This window comes from Dipodomys ordii, unplaced genomic scaffold (assembly GCF_000151885.1).
Source record: "Dipodomys ordii isolate 6190 unplaced genomic scaffold, Dord_2.0 Scaffold6, whole genome shotgun sequence".
Classification (NCBI taxonomy): Eukaryota; Metazoa; Chordata; class Mammalia; order Rodentia; family Heteromyidae; genus Dipodomys; species Dipodomys ordii.
The window spans coordinates 18831636-18846051 of NW_012267222.1; the positions used below are offsets into that span (position 1 = coordinate 18831636).

At 57.2% G+C, this 14416-nt stretch overlaps 2 protein-coding genes across 3 annotated transcripts in view; one reads left to right on the plus strand and one right to left on the minus strand.

Moving 5' to 3' along the window:
• The first annotated feature begins 2604 nt into the window (after positions 1-2604).
• Mfap2 (microfibrillar-associated protein 2) lies at positions 2605-5658 on the plus strand. 2 transcript variants are annotated; one of them, XM_013035869.1, is made up of 8 exons: positions 2605-2678; positions 3500-3589; positions 3730-3756; positions 3845-3931; positions 4048-4101; positions 4753-4840; positions 5022-5095; positions 5245-5658. In XM_013035869.1, exons 1-8 carry the CDS (start codon positions 2642-2644, stop codon positions 5346-5348), a joined length of 561 nt encoding a protein of 186 aa, XP_012891323.1. In that variant the 5' UTR covers positions 2605-2641; the 3' UTR covers positions 5349-5658. The 2 variants fall into 2 exon arrangements, with proteins under 2 accessions (XP_012891323.1, XP_012891330.1); XM_013035876.1 differs by having other exon boundaries at positions 3503-3589.
• A 923-nt stretch (positions 5659-6581) lies between these two features.
• The window catches only part of Crocc (ciliary rootlet coiled-coil, rootletin), a 40746-nt gene continuing 32911 nt past the window's right edge, over positions 6582-14416 (minus strand). Inside the window, exons 29-35 of the mRNA XM_013032720.1 lie at positions 13304-13519; positions 10281-10505; positions 9535-9684; positions 9184-9384; positions 8959-9090; positions 8160-8339; positions 6582-7057 (exon numbers count right to left, since the gene is read on the minus strand). Coding sequence (XP_012888174.1) covers positions 6971-7057; positions 8160-8339; positions 8959-9090; positions 9184-9384; positions 9535-9684; positions 10281-10505; positions 13304-13519 — 1191 coding nt within the window. The 3' untranslated portion in view covers positions 6582-6970. The remainder of the gene's footprint in view (positions 7058-8159; positions 8340-8958; positions 9091-9183; positions 9385-9534; positions 9685-10280; positions 10506-13303; positions 13520-14416) is intronic.

Here is a 14416-nt window from a genome sequence, read left to right on the forward strand (position 1 = left end):
CACTCGGGGCGGCCACTGGAGCGCGGACAGGTAGGTGCCCGCCTGGCGCTCGGGCCGCGCCCGGCCTCCGAGGGACCCCGGGGGCCCCAGGGGCGGGGGTCGTCGGACACTCGGGACCCCGATCCTTGGGGGGCAGCTGCTCCGGAACAGATGCTAAGGGGACATTGGGGAAGTTTGGGGTGGCTTTGGGGAAGAGTTGGGAGGGTCGGGGGAAGCTGGGCTTGGGGAGCCAGAAGTGGGGGTTCGGGGCGCACTTTGGATGGAATGCGGCGGCGGGGGGGGGCAGCGGAGCGGCCGAGGCAGAAGCAGAGCGCTGGACAAAGAGCCCCCAGCTGTGCGAGGCCGCGAGCCTCCGACCGACCGCGCAGCCGCGCCTCGGGGTGCAGCCTCGAACCGGCCCGGGGTCTGGGCCAGCGTGGGCGCCGCTTCTCCCACCCAGGACCGCAGAGGGGCGCAAATGCGGAGGGGCCAGAGGTTGGGGGGGCCGCCTCTGGAGCCGATCCAGTCCTCCCGAGGCCCCCCAGATCCACAGCCTAGAAGTGCTTGGAAAAGTAGGATTCCCCTCTTTAGGCCCACTGCTAGCCTCTACAAGACCCCTTCACCCCCCAAGCTCCTGGGGTGTCCTCCTGCCCAGGATACCCCAGGAGGATGTGTGTGGGGGTGATTCTTGAGAGGATGGCTCCTGCTGCCAGTCTGGAAGGTGGCATGCGCGCCACTACCATGAGCAGGGAGGCTTGGGTTGTCAGATGGGCCTGTGGGTTTGGGGGGGATGACACAGTGCCCCCCATCCCAGACCACCTTAGAGAACTAATGCAGATGGACAGGGGGCCACAGAAGCCTGTGGGGCTGGGGACATGCCCTGGTTCTGTCTCTTTTCCTAGATCCTGGGGTGGGAGGGGTCAAAAGCCAAGTTGGGGGTCCCAGTGAGTCATCTGGAAGAGCTCCCGTGCTGGGACAGGAGGGGCGGCTCTTGGATGGCTGGGCTGTGGACTGGGCCCTCACAGCCCTCTCCACTGTGGGCTCAGTTTTGAGGTCACCTCCACTGAGCTGGGCGTGACACAGGGACCTGCGGGCGGTGCCAGGTCCGCTGTGCGGCCAAGACAGAAGGGTAGATGTGCCCAGGAGCTCCTGAGCACCAGGGACCTGGTAAAAATGATGGACTACTGCCCTCACCCCAAAATGATACACATGTCACAGTGTCTGGGGGGTGCAGAACCCCTGGGCTGGGTGACATCACCACCTTCAATGCCAAAAAGCATGCCAAGGTCTGGAGGAGCCCTCCTCAGTCTCCTTCCTGCCTAAGTGCGGCCTGCTGTAGTCACGTGTGCCTGGGGTGAAGACCGCCAGGGCTTGGGAGGCCTGGAGCTGGCAGGAGAGGGCTCTTCTGGGGGTTGGGAGCCTGGCTGCACTGGGGGCCCCTCAGGCTGCATGCATGTGGTTTCCTGCTGAGCAACATGCTCAGGACCCAGGGGCTAATTGGGAGCAGGTGGTGGGCCTGGCAAAGGCAGAGGCGGGCTGAGCTGCGTGTAGAGGCTGTGATGGGGGTTGGCCAGGACTGGGACTCTGGGGGGGATCAAGGATTCTGAGAATGCATGAGGCTCCACCCCCAGCTGCCAGGACAGAGTGGGCATGGGTGTGGCCAAGGAGAGACTGGCTGGGCTGGGGAAGAGCCCTAGAAATGTTCCCCTGGTAAGGTAAACAGGGGGCAAGGGCAGTCTGGCTATTTGTCAGGACCAGTCTTGGGGCCAGACTGGAAGTCTTGTACCAGTATGGGGAGTTGAACTCGGCACCTTGAGCTCTCCCTTGGCTTTTTCACTCAAGGCCAGCACTCTACCACTTGAGCTGTAGCCCCACTTTTTGGTTAGTTGGAGATAAGAGTCTCATGGAGGGGCTGGGATGTAGCTCAGTGGCAAAGCGCTTGCCTAGCAAGCGCAACGTCCTGGGTTCTATCCCCAGTACCAAAAAAGAAAAGACAAAAAAAAAAAAAAGAGTCTCATAGAGGGCTGGGGATGTGGTTCAGTGGTACAGTGCTTGCCTAGCATGCATGAAGCCTGGGGTTCGATTCCTCAGTACCACATAAACAGAAAAAGCCAGAAGTGGCACTGTGGTTTAAGTGGTAGAGTGCCAGCCTTGAGCAAATGAAGCTCAGGGACAGTGCCCAGGCCCTGAGTTCAAGCCCCAAAACTGACCTTCCTCCCCCCCCCAAAAAAAAAAGACATGGATTTTACTGCCTTAGAACCTTGATCCTCAAATCTCAGCCTTGTAAGTAGCTAGAATTACAACTGAGCCACCAACACCGGCTTATTTCCAGGCTTTGGTGGTTAATTGGAGACAACAATCTCTCAGCCTTTTACCTGGACTGACTTTGAACTGTGATCCTTAGATCTCAGCCTCTCAAGTAGGATTACAGGTGTGAGCCACCAGTACCCACCTAGTATTCCCTCTTGACCTGAACCCCCAAGCAGGGACTTTGGATGTCTCTTCAAATAGCCCAGCCCCTATTCCAGGTGCTCTATTCTGAGGCTTAATTTGGGGTCAGAGTTGGGCTCTGCGGTCTGGGGTCACTGGCCTGGAATACACTCTCCTTTCCTCTTCTTCCAGCTGCCCTCTGACACCACCCCAGCCTCCTCCCTCAAAGGCCATGGGAGCTGCTTACCTCTTCCTGCTCTTCCTGCCTGGTACGTGCTTCTGGGGCCAGGGCTGGCTCCCTGTATGAGACAGGAGTGGGGTTTGTGGGGGAGAAGCTGACAGCCTTTGTCATGACCCTGCCATGAATCTATGGGCAGAACTCTGCTTCCAGCCCTCAATAGGCTGCAGGGTCTGCACTGTGACTGGACCAGCCTCGAGCCAGGGTAGAGAACAGGGAGGGGAGGTCGCTGAGACAGGGAGGCCATTAGGGGCTTTACCCATTGTACTGTCTTGACCTTGGAGAAGGTCATTGGTATCAGTGTGTGTGGCACAAAGGCTCTTCCAGGTCCATTCAACAGATATGGATTGATCCTACTATGTGCCGGGCACTGGGCCAAGCCCTAGAGATATAGCAATGAAACAGGCCAGGAGTGGGAAACCTCTGTCAGACCCAAATGGCTTTGAGGGTCTTAAGTGGCCTGTGGGCTGGACATCCCCCACCCTTGAAGCAGACAAAGCCCAGGCTAAGGAAGAGCAAGCGGCAAACAGAACAAGTGGACAGATACATTTCAGATGGAGTTGAGTAGGATGATGGGAATAGACGGAGAGCTAGTGGGTGCAGGATGGCGGGTCTGCAGAGCTGAAAGTTCAGGTGAGACCTGAACTCAGAGGGAATGGAGCGCAAAGGCTCTCGGCAGGCAGGAGCAGCCTAGGGCCTTTACCGTGTTGAAGGAGTTCAGACTCCCAGTTTGCTAGTCTGGTTGTAGTGTCCTAGGCTCTTGCAGCCTGCTCGTGACCCACTTTGCTTCCCAGAAGTCCTTTGGGCGGTACTTCCCTGCAGGGAACCCACACATGCTCTGCCTCCCCCCAGTAGGCCTACTGGCTCAAGGCCAGTACGACCTGGACTCGCTGCCCCCGTTCCCGGACCATGTCCAGTACACCCACTACGGCGACCAGATCGGTGAGGGGCCCTCAGCCTTCCATGCCAAGCCTGGCTTTGAGGGGGGGGGTGATCCCTGGCTCACACAGGACCTCATTTGGGGGAGGGGGAACACAAGGCAGCCTGACTCACACCAGTTCCGCAAATCTTTTCATTTGCAGACAGCCCAGACTACTACGATTATCAAGGTAAGGGCCAGGATGGGACAGGAGCAAAGTGGGAAGCGGGGGACCCTGGAGTTGAAGTAAGGAGCAGACCCCTTGTCACCCAATGCAGAAGTGAGTCCCCGCCCTCCAGAGGAGCAGTTCCAGTTCCAGTCCCAGCAGCAAGTCCAACAGGAAGTCATCCCCGCTCCTACCCCAGGTAGGCCAGGGCTGTGCCCCCCAGCTCTCCCGGGGCATCTGGGCCAGGGCTCAGGTGACCTCTGCCCTCACTAGACTCCCTCCCAGAGGCTCCTCATCTTCTCTTCTCTATCTCAGAACCACCAGAGCCACAGAATGCTGAGATTGAACCCACAGAACCTGGGCCTCTTGGTAAGAGCCTCCTGACAGCTGGGGAAACAGAGGCATGGTTCCAGAAGTTGGGCTAGAGTTGGCAACAGTGTGGGTCAACTTGCAGGACTAGGCAGTGGGCGGTGGAAGGGGAGGGCTGCTGGGAGATGTACCTGTGCTTTAGGGTAGCATTTTCAGACCCTCAGGCAGCTCAGAGACTCTATCCTGTCTTGGCTGGCCTGGCCAGAGGCCTGGGTCATGGTCTCAAGGATGCGGGGAGGTCAGGGTCTATGCTGAGGGCTTCCTGCTGGCCGGAGTTACTGAGTGGTGCCGAGGGAGCCCAGGGGTTAGGGAGTCCAGGCCGGCTGAGGCCGAGAGCCTGGGGGCAGGCTGGGAGCACGAGCCTGAGCTCGCTCACAAAGGAGGCAGAGCCAGCGTGGAGTTCCTGAGAAGGTCTGCCAATCTGCTGGACTTCCACCGCCTCCTGAGGTGGCTGTGTGTGTGTGTGTGTGTGTTCACTCTCAGATGTTTGACAGCGTATTTCTGAGTGTGGCAGTATGTATGTGTGGTGTAAGACAAGGTAACTGTACAAGGTCTACCTGTGCATGCTGGGTAGTGTGAGGTCTGGGCCCCTGTCCCTATGGGTGAGCTTGGGGGCATTCCCTCCCCTTCTGAGCCCCATCTGTGCCCTAGACTGCCGTGAGGAACAGTACCCATGCACCCGCCTCTACTCCATCCACAAGCCTTGCAAACAGTGTCTCAACGAGGTCTGCTTCTACAGGTGAGCAGTGCGGGGGCATCTTCAAAGCGCTGGGTGGGGGGCGGGACAGGTCCAGACACCAAGGTTGGAGTTTGGAGTATTGAGTTCTGCAGTAGAACTTGACTCTGGGGTGGGCCTGGACTATCCCTTGGGGTGCAGGTGGGGCTGAGCCTTCTTCCCTCACCCCTCCCCCTCCCCTCAGCCTCCGCCGTGTATACGTGGTCAACAAAGAGATCTGTGTCCGCACTGTGTGTGCCCATGAGGAACTCCTCCGAGGTAGGACTCCCCACTCTTTCTGCTGCCCACCACCATCCGTGTTCCCGGCAGATTACACATCTGTGCCCACTTGCCCAGCACCCCGATTCCCCGCCCTCCACAGCCCCTCTCGCCTGCACCCTCACCCTTCCTCCTCCCTGCCCCTACAGCTGACCTGTGCCGGGACAAGTTCTCCAAGTGCGGTGTGATGGCCGTCAGTGGCCTGTGCCAGTCTGTGGCGGCCTCCTGTGCCAGGAGCTGCGGGGGCTGCTAGGGGGGAGCTGGTGCTGGCATCGCGAGCCCCGCTGGACCCTGCCTCTGGCCCTGTCTGACTTGGTGCTTTTCCCCCACCCAACTCCTTTTCTTCTGTGCAGTGGCTCAGCGTGGGGGGGGGCCTGCCTATGGTGCTCCAGGCCCCTCCCTAGCCCAAGGCCACCCCAGTGCAGTGAGAGTCCCGCACTGCTTAGTCCTCATGGGGAGCATTCAATGCCTCGGTGTGAGGCCTGGGCTCCGGTGTGCCTCCTCAGGCCCACTGAGGGCAGTCACCTCTTTACAGCCTCCCCAGAGGTTAGCGACCCCCCTCACCCCAGCTGGCCTGCTTGGATTTGCTACAGCCCCCAGGCATGGACCACTTTTGTTTTATACAAAATTAAAAGTTTTTACAAAAGACCCAGGGTCACTTTTCTACACAGAGCACAGAAGAAAGAGCCTGGCGGAGAAGAGGGGGTATTCAGGTAACTGCCTCTGCCCCTCTGGCTTCAGCTCTGGCCTACCCAAAATGGGCAACACACCTGCCATCATGAGCGTGCACGCACATGCGTGGTGGGGGAGGTAGGAAGAGCAGAAGGCCCCGCGCACAGCATTCTCATGGTCAGGGCTGCCTGGCCTGTGTGGACGAGTCACCGGAAGGTGTGACCACTCTGTGAGCCATCAGGTGAGTGGCAGTGGAGGGGGTGCAAGGCAGAGGTGTTTTGGAGATGGGGAAGGCAGAGATGGGGGGAGCCACTACAGCCCCTCTCCCAGCCTGCCCTGCACACTGAGACACCTCGCATTGCCACCGGTGGGCCCCATTACACAGAGATACCACTGCGGCTGTGCAGCAGTGCTACCTGGCACCTCTTGGCAGAGCCAGAGTGAGCCCCAGGCCTACTGCTAGCCTGCCCTTGCTCACCGCACGGCCTCGGAGCCCTGCTGTGGCCAGGGTGGCCCTGTCCTGAGGGAGGCCAGAGAAGGGCAGGAGAGGTCTGCTTGGGAAGAGTCAAGGTGCCGGGCCAGGTCCCAGCCCCAAGTCTTGACACCTCATCTGTAAACGAGGGGCCCAGGACACCTGTGAGGTTGGCAAGTCCTCTGCCTCTAGGTTCCCCGGCACACCCACAGGGCCCGGCCCTCCTGCCCAGGCCCCTCCTCCACCCTGTGCCCCCCAGGATGAGCCTGGCTGATAGAGGAACAAAGAACCTGCGCCAAACAGATTTTAGAAAACAGGTCTTGTGACCAAAAAACACCAGTTCTCAATAGTTAACATTACAAAAAGGTACAAAAATACAAACACTCTAAGCTCACTAACAAATTCTGAACGGTGGAGGGGTCTCTGGAAGCCAGTCAGGGCCCGGGTGCTGCCCCTACCCTGCGCTGGGTACCCCTCTTTCCCATGAGCCCTTGCCCCAGGGCTAGCTGGAGTCAAGGGCTCTCCCTGACCAGACTTTGGCTCAGTGCTCTCAGGAGGACTTGTCAAATCTAAAGTGGCTTTTCCCAGGGGAGGAGTGCTGAGGTGACAACACGATGAAGCTGGGGTTGGGGGGTGGGGGTCCTGGAGATGGTGTCCTCCCAACCCCAGCACTGGCCCCTTCTCAACAGGCCCCTGTTCTGTCTCACACAGGCTGTTTTCTGGGAAGGAACTCATTTCTCTGGGGTGCCGGAGGGCAGGGAGCAGGATCCTGAGCTCCTTCGAAGCTCCTGCTGCAGCTGCCCCTTCAGGGTGGACACCTGGGAAAGAAAGGGCAGGGAAGTCTAGGTCCTACTGTGATTTCGGAGAGAAGGAGGGAGTCAATGGAGAGCCACTCGGCCACAGCTTTGGGGACACAGAAGGACCCAATGCTGCCTGAGGCAGGGCAGGTGTGGTATCCCTAAGAGCCAGGATGGCCTTCCTTCCTCTTTGCCCCTTATAGCAGTCAGGTGCCTGCCTGTTGAGCATCCTCAGGGGCTACTCCAGCCCACCTCTGGTGGGCCTAGCTCCAGCCTATGCTCTAGGCGTGGACACGTGACCAGGGCAGCCAAGCCCTGCAGACGTGACTGCATCAGGCACAGTGATCTTGCTGGCCAGTGAGGACACCCCAGGGCTCAGGCTGGTGCCACCAGGAAGATAAAACCCTCCCTTATCTTTTTTTTTTTGGTCAGTGGTGGGGCTTGAACTCTGGGCCTGGGCACTGTCCCTGTGCTCCTCAGCTCAAAGCTAGTGCTCTACCACTTGAGCCACAGTGCCACTTCTGGTTTTCTGAGTGGTTTATTGGAGATAAGAGTCTCACAGACTTTCCTGCCCTGGCTGGCTTTGAATCACGATCCTCAGCAGTTAGCCTCCTGAATAGCTAGGATTACAGGCGTGAGCCACTGGTGCCCGGCTCCGGGCTGGCTTTGAACCGTGATCCTCAGATCTCAGCCTCCTGAGTAGCTAGGAATACAGGTGAGAGCCATTGACACCCGGCCTTCCCTTATCTTCTAGAGCAGGACAGAGCCCTAGGTCTCTGGGACTCTGGGAACCTAGAGTCTCCTAGGCTCCCAGGTAGTAGGGAGAACAGGCTAGAGATGCTGAGGCTACCTGTGCCACCCAGGGAGAAGGCCTGCCTGGGCGTAAAGCCAGGGTACAGGGTGAGCCCCGTGGAAGGACTGAGCCTGGGGAGCATCACTCAGGCTCCTTGTCCAAGTGATGTGGCTGGCACCAGCACTGATCCGCCTGGCCCTCTGCAAGTTACAGACACCATCAGCTATTTATGTGACCATCTGTGACCAGCCCTTTCCTCTAAAGCCCCAGTTTCCACTCTGGCTCAACAACCCCCCCCCCCCCCCCGCCGTACTGGAGGAAGGGCTGTACCTGCTCCTCCAGCCCTCGGACCCGCTGGCGGTGGATGTGCTCCCGCGCCTCCAGAGTGCGCTCAGTCTGCACCTGGGCCCTGCACAGGTGTGCCACCTCCTGCTGTAGCTCCAGCTGTTGCTGCTCGTCCGCCTCCAGTGGCCCTGGGCCATGGTTCTGCTCCAAGGCCTCCACCTGGGCCTGCAGGATGAGCCACACTTAGGATTCTGGCCCAGTATATGCTGCATATAGCTTCCCTGAAGCATGGCCAGGTGGGGTGAGGAAATCCTTGCTTGTCCCCACCTCACTGGCTTGACCGTGAGCCTGAAAATCCTGGGTCAGGCTGTATCCTCTCTGTCTCTCTCTCTCTCTCTGTGTCTCTCTGTGTCTGTTTCTCTGTTCTCTCTCTCTCCTCTTTCTCCTCTCTCTCTCTCTCCCCCTCCCCCCCCCGCTCCTCTCTCCCAAAGACTGGCTCATGTATACTCAGGAACAAAAGCAAGCCCACTGGTAATCACCACGTTGACTTGATGCAAATGTGCAGTCTCACTACTCTTAGACCTTCATACATGAAAACACCTGGACACAAGCACACGTGCCACGGGCGTGGGAGATGATTCCATACGCAGGCAAACTCCTGTGGACACTCCCACCTCTTCATGCCCACCTGGGGGATGCACAGCTCCCTGCAGACAAACTAGCAGTCCTCTCTCCACATGAAGAGTCCCCCCACCTGTAGGAACTGCTCACACTTGACTAGGAATGGATGGAGTTGGGGACCGAAGTGAGGGAGAGGGTGAGGTGCTGGTGGCAGGGGCCAAACCTCCAGCTGCTGGATCTGCCTCTGGGCCTCGGCCAGCTCCAGCTCGACCCCAGTGAGGGTGCGGCCCAGGCGGCCCTTCTCAGCACTCAGCTGCACAGCGTCCTCCTGGCTGCGGAGCTTCTCACGTTCCACCTAGAAGGGAGAACAACAGAGGCAGATGCCACGGCCAAGACCTATCCAAGCCAGGATCCAAAGGAAGCGAGGGCGCCCTGGTGAGCGGCGCACCTTGTCAAGCGTCCTCCTGAGGGACACGCGGTCCTTGTCCAGCCGCTGGGCTGAGCGTTCCACTCCGCGCTTCTCAGCTTCCAGCTGTGCCAGGGCACGCTGCAGGCTGCCCAGCCGCTCCTGCAGCCGCTGCCGCTCATCCTGCAGCTTCTGCACCGTGCGTAGGGCCTCGGCCTCACCCTCCTGCCGCTGCTCCAGCACCTGTAGCAGAGGTCAGGCAGTTCTCTTTGTGCCTGTTTCCACATGTGTATAATGGGGGTGGTGGCCACGCTGGCCATGCCCCTCCTGGGAGCTTAGGCCAGGGGGTGGGTAAGGCTGCAATGGGTGGAAGGCACCCAGCACGGGCCTCACCTCCCGCAGTTGCTGCAGCTGCCCTTCAGCCTCTGCCCGTTGCAGCTCCAGCTCTGCCAGCTCACCCTGCATGGTCCGCACCTGCTCGCCCAGAGAGCTGCTCTGCTTCCGAGCTTCAGACAATGCCTGCCGGGCAGCATCTAGCCGTTCCTGGGGAACAGAGGTGGATGATACAAGGCCAACGCTAGGGCTCAAAGGCAAAAGAATCCCCTCTCCTCTATCCCCGGGCAGGTTCACAGTCCACAAAAACTGGTGGGCATATTGTGGGAGCCTTTCACCCCCCAGCTTCCCCCACTTATCTCTGCACCTGGGTCTCTACCAGTGTGTTCCTTCTCTCATTGGGTCTCCTTCATCATGCCAGAGCCTTCCGATTGGCTCCTGCTCCCCTGACCCCACTCTTCCCTCAAGCCTGCTCTCACTGACTGGTTGGCGGCTCCTTAAAACTCCCAGCCAGGGCTGGGAAGGTGGCTCAGTGGTAGAGCGCTTGCTTTGCATGCATGAGGCCCTGGGTTCGATTTCTCAGCACCACATAAGCAAAAAAGAAAAAAAGCCAGAAGTGGCACTGTGGTTCAAGTGCTAGAGCGTTAGCCTTGAGCTGAACAGCTGTGGGACAGCGCCCACGTCCAGAGTTCAGGCCCCACGACCAGACCCCCCCCCCAAAAAACAACTCCCAGCCAACAGCCCATTGGCTGGCTCACCACTAGTTGGCTCGCCTTCTCCACCACCAGAACCTGTGATCACTATACCTGTAGCACTTGTCGGTCATGTTCGCAGGCAGTTAGGGCCTTCTGAAGGTGCAGGTTCTTGTCTTGGGTGCTGGTGAGGCTGGCATTGCTCTGGGCCAGAGCCTCAGTCAAGCTCTGGACTTTGCCCCGCAGGATCCCCTCACTCTCCTCCACCTTGGCCAGGGCTGCGTTCAGCCGCTCCACCGTCAGCTGCAAGGTTCCTGCCTTCGCCTCGCTGTCTGCCACCTGGGAGGACAGACAGGATGGCAAGGGCTGCACTCCCACTCTGGGCTCTGACAGGTGCGCCCAACCCAAGCTCTCCGTGGATTCTCATTGTTCCTGTGCATTCCCTCTGACAGCCCACCGTGGGTTAACTACCCACGTCCACAGCCCTGAAAGCTTATTGTCCCAGACCCCATATACCTCTTCTCCCTGTTGTCTCTGCCACAATCCTAAAATGTTGTTGTGTACTTGTTGTAAGTGTCCATGCAAGACTAGTTTATTGAACATGCCAGTTAGGCGCTTCTTAGCAGCCAAGGCACAAAAGGAAATGTGGAATCCTCATGCTAACTTGCCCGTGTCCCCGAATGCAGGCTCTCATCACACAGTCCTCAATTTTATTTATTTATTTATATTTTTGGCGGGGGTGGGGGAGAGTCCTGGGGCTTGAACCTATCCCTGATTTTTTATTTATTTTTGGTCATGGGGCTTGAACTCAGGACCTGGGCGCTGTCCCTTAGCTCTTCAGCTCAAGGTGAGGGCTCTACCACTTGGGCCGCAGCACCACTTCCAGTTTTCTGGTGGTTTATTGGAGATAAGAGTCTCACAGACTTTTCTGCCCAGGCTGGCTTTGAACTCAATCCTCAGATCTCAGCCTCTTGAGTAGCTAGGATTACAGGTTTGAGCCACCATTGCCTGGCCCCAGAGTTTCTTTTTTGCTCAAGGCTAGCACTATATTTTAGCCACAGCGCCACTTCCAGCTTTCTGTGTTTATGTGGGGCTGAAGAATCAAACCCAGGGCTTCATGCATGCTAGGCAAGCACTCTACCACTAAGCCACATTCCTAGCCCCCTAATTCTTATTTATGGCAGTTCTGGGGGTTTTACTAGGACTGTGCACTGGCTAGGCAAGAGATCTACCACATTTCCAACTCTTCTTTTTTTGTGCCAGTCCTAGGGCTTGAACTCTGGGGCCTGAGCACTGTTGCTGAGCATTCTTTGTTCAAGGTTAGTGCTCTACCACTTGAGCCAAAAATTAACTTCCAGCTTTTCGGTGGCTAATTAGAGGTAAGAGTTTCATGGACTTTCCTGCCCAGGCTGGCTTTGAATTGTGATTCTCAGATCTCAGCCTCCTGAGTGGCTAGCACCACCAGCACCTGCCTTTCTCTTTGCTGTAGTTATTTTTGAGATAGAATCTCAGGCTTTGTGCATAGGTCAGTCTCAGACTACTCACTTCCTACACAGCTGGGATTACAGGCACAAAGTACCATGCCTTGCTTATTCTTTGATATAGAGTCTAACTTTTCTTGCTTAGGCCAATGTCAAGAGGCAATCCTCCCAATCTCTACCTCCCAAGTAGCTGAGATTACAGACATGAGCCACCATGGCTAGCCTGATATCTAACTGTATCTGCCTTCTACTAGCTATGTGATAAACAAGGATGTCACTCTTTATAAAACAGATGAGCCATGTGCCAATGGCTCATGCTGAGATCAGGAAGATCTCAGGACCCCTTCTCAACCAACAGCTGGGTGCAGTGGTACCTTCCTGTCTTTTAGCTATATGAGAGGTTAAAACTGAGAGAATCCTGGTTCTAGGCCAGTCAAGGCAGAAAAATCTTCAAGACCAAGACTATCTCAACAGAAGAAGCTGGGCACACCTGCCAGCTAGTAACAGAAGCCTAAAACAGGTGGATTGTGATCCAGGTACACATGCACGCAGAGTGACATCTCAAAAATAACCAGTCAAAGGTGGGCACCAGTGGCTCATGCCTGTAATCCTAGCTACTCAGGAGGCTGAGACTTGAGGATCCTGGTTCCATGCTCAGGAAGACACATCTAACAGACATTTGTCTCTAATTAACCAGCAAAGAGCAGGAAGTAGAGATGTGGCTCAAGTTGTAGAGTGCCAGCCTTGAGAAAAAAAGCCAAGCAAGAGTGTGAGGCCCTGAGTTGAAACACCAGTACTAAAAAGAAAATGCCAGGCCCTAGTGGCTCACGCCTGTAATCCTAGCTACTCAGGAGGCTGAGATCTGAGGATTGCAGTTCAAAGCCAGCCCACGCAGGAAAGTCCGTGAGACTCTTTTTTTTTTCTCTTTGGTCGGTCCTGGGGCTTGAACTCTGGGTTTGGGCACTGTCCCTCAGCTCTTCAGCTCAAGGAGAGTGCTCTACCCCTTGAGCCATAGTGCCACTTCCGGTTTTCTAGTGGTTTATGGAGATAAGAGTCTCACGGACTTTCCTGCCCAGGCTGGCTTTGAACCACGATCCTCAGATCTCAGCCTCCTGAGTAGCTAGGATTACAGGAGTGAGCCACCAGCGCCCGGCTGAGACTCATTTTTTTTGTTAGTCATGGGGCCTGAACTCTGGGCCTGGGTGCTGTCCCTCAGGTCTTCAGCTCAAGGCTAGCGCTCTACCACCTGTCCTACAGCGCCACTTCCAGCTTTTTCTGTTTATGTGGTGCTGAAGAATCAAACCCAGGGCCTCATGCATGCAAGGCAAGCACTCTACCACTGAGCCACCTTCCCAGCCCCAAAGTCTGTGAGACTCTTATCTCCCATTAACCACCAGAAAACTGGAAGTGGTGCTGTGGCTCAAGTGGTAGAGCACTCAATTTGAACTGAAAAAAAGGTTGGAGGTGTGGCTCAGAGGTGGTGCTCCTGCCTAGCAAGCACAAGGTCCTGAGTTCAAACCCCAATACCATCATCACCACCGCCACCACCAGCAAGGATGACCATAATACTTGCCCCAGGGCTGTGGGGGTCACATGGTCCCTGTAAAGTGCTGGGATAGGTATGCAGATGGAGGGGCTGTGCACAGGGGGACCCACCTGTCTCTGCAGGAAGTCCACCCGGTCCTGGAGGGCCTGGGCCTGGGCCTCGCGGTCACTCAGGCCCAGGCGACTGCGCTGCAGCTCCCCCTCGAGCGCGCGCCGCTGCAGCTCCAGCTTGATGGTGCGGCTCTCGCAGGCATCCAGCACCTCCTTCAGGCGCCGCTTGTCACTCTCCAACTTCGCCTCAGTGCCCTTCATCTTGCTCATCTTCTCCTGCAGGTGGAGGAGGCTCAAGCCCAACAGACCCTATCTACCTGCAGTCCCTCCCACACCACACCGCCCTTAGGACAAAGCAGGCCTTGAAGAAATTGTGACTCCTGAGGGACTCCGTTTCCTCCACTGTTCACAGGGTAAGAAGATTTAAAGATCCCAGAACACTGTCAGGTTATGGTTAACAGGTCATGTGACCTAGGATCATCCTCCTACCCTCTGACCCTGTGTCATGTCTGTACATTGGAAGACTGTTCTATGGGTGCCCATAGCACATCAGGGAGAGGAGTGGAAAATACAGATTCCAGGGCCTTTCCCTGCTCTATGGAATTGCTTTCCAGAATGGCAGGAAGCTGCATGTGTAACCTGAGCTGGGCTGGGCAGCACTGCAGGCCCCACTGTTCCATGGTTTTAGGGGTAAATCTCTGTCCCTAGTCAGTGGTCAGGCAGTGAAGGGAACGTGGGGAGTGGAGACAGTACAGGAAGATGAACTAGGAGTCCTTCAATCCACACTTCCCCTGCAGACATGGCGGGTCAAGATGTCACTGTAGCCCTCCAATCCTACCCAGCCTAGCCCTCACTTAGGGCCCCATCCTGCCTTGTCTGGCCTAGGAGCCCCCACTCTGGCTCCTGCCCAGCTTTGTTCCTGGCCTCCTCCCGGGCCCCTGTGGCTGGGCCTGAGGCCAGAGCTGAAGCCGCAGACATAACAATTCAGTTCCAGCCTGGCCCTCAGCCAGAGGCAGAGGTAGGCTGCAGGACAGGCTTGGAAGGCCAGGAAAAGGAAAAGCAGGGGCTTTGGTTTCTAAAGGCAGGGCTGTCATCACTAAAGCACGGGCCTTCCTGCCTCAGACACACAAAGAGACACACACACACACACAGCCGTGTCAAACCCAAGAACAC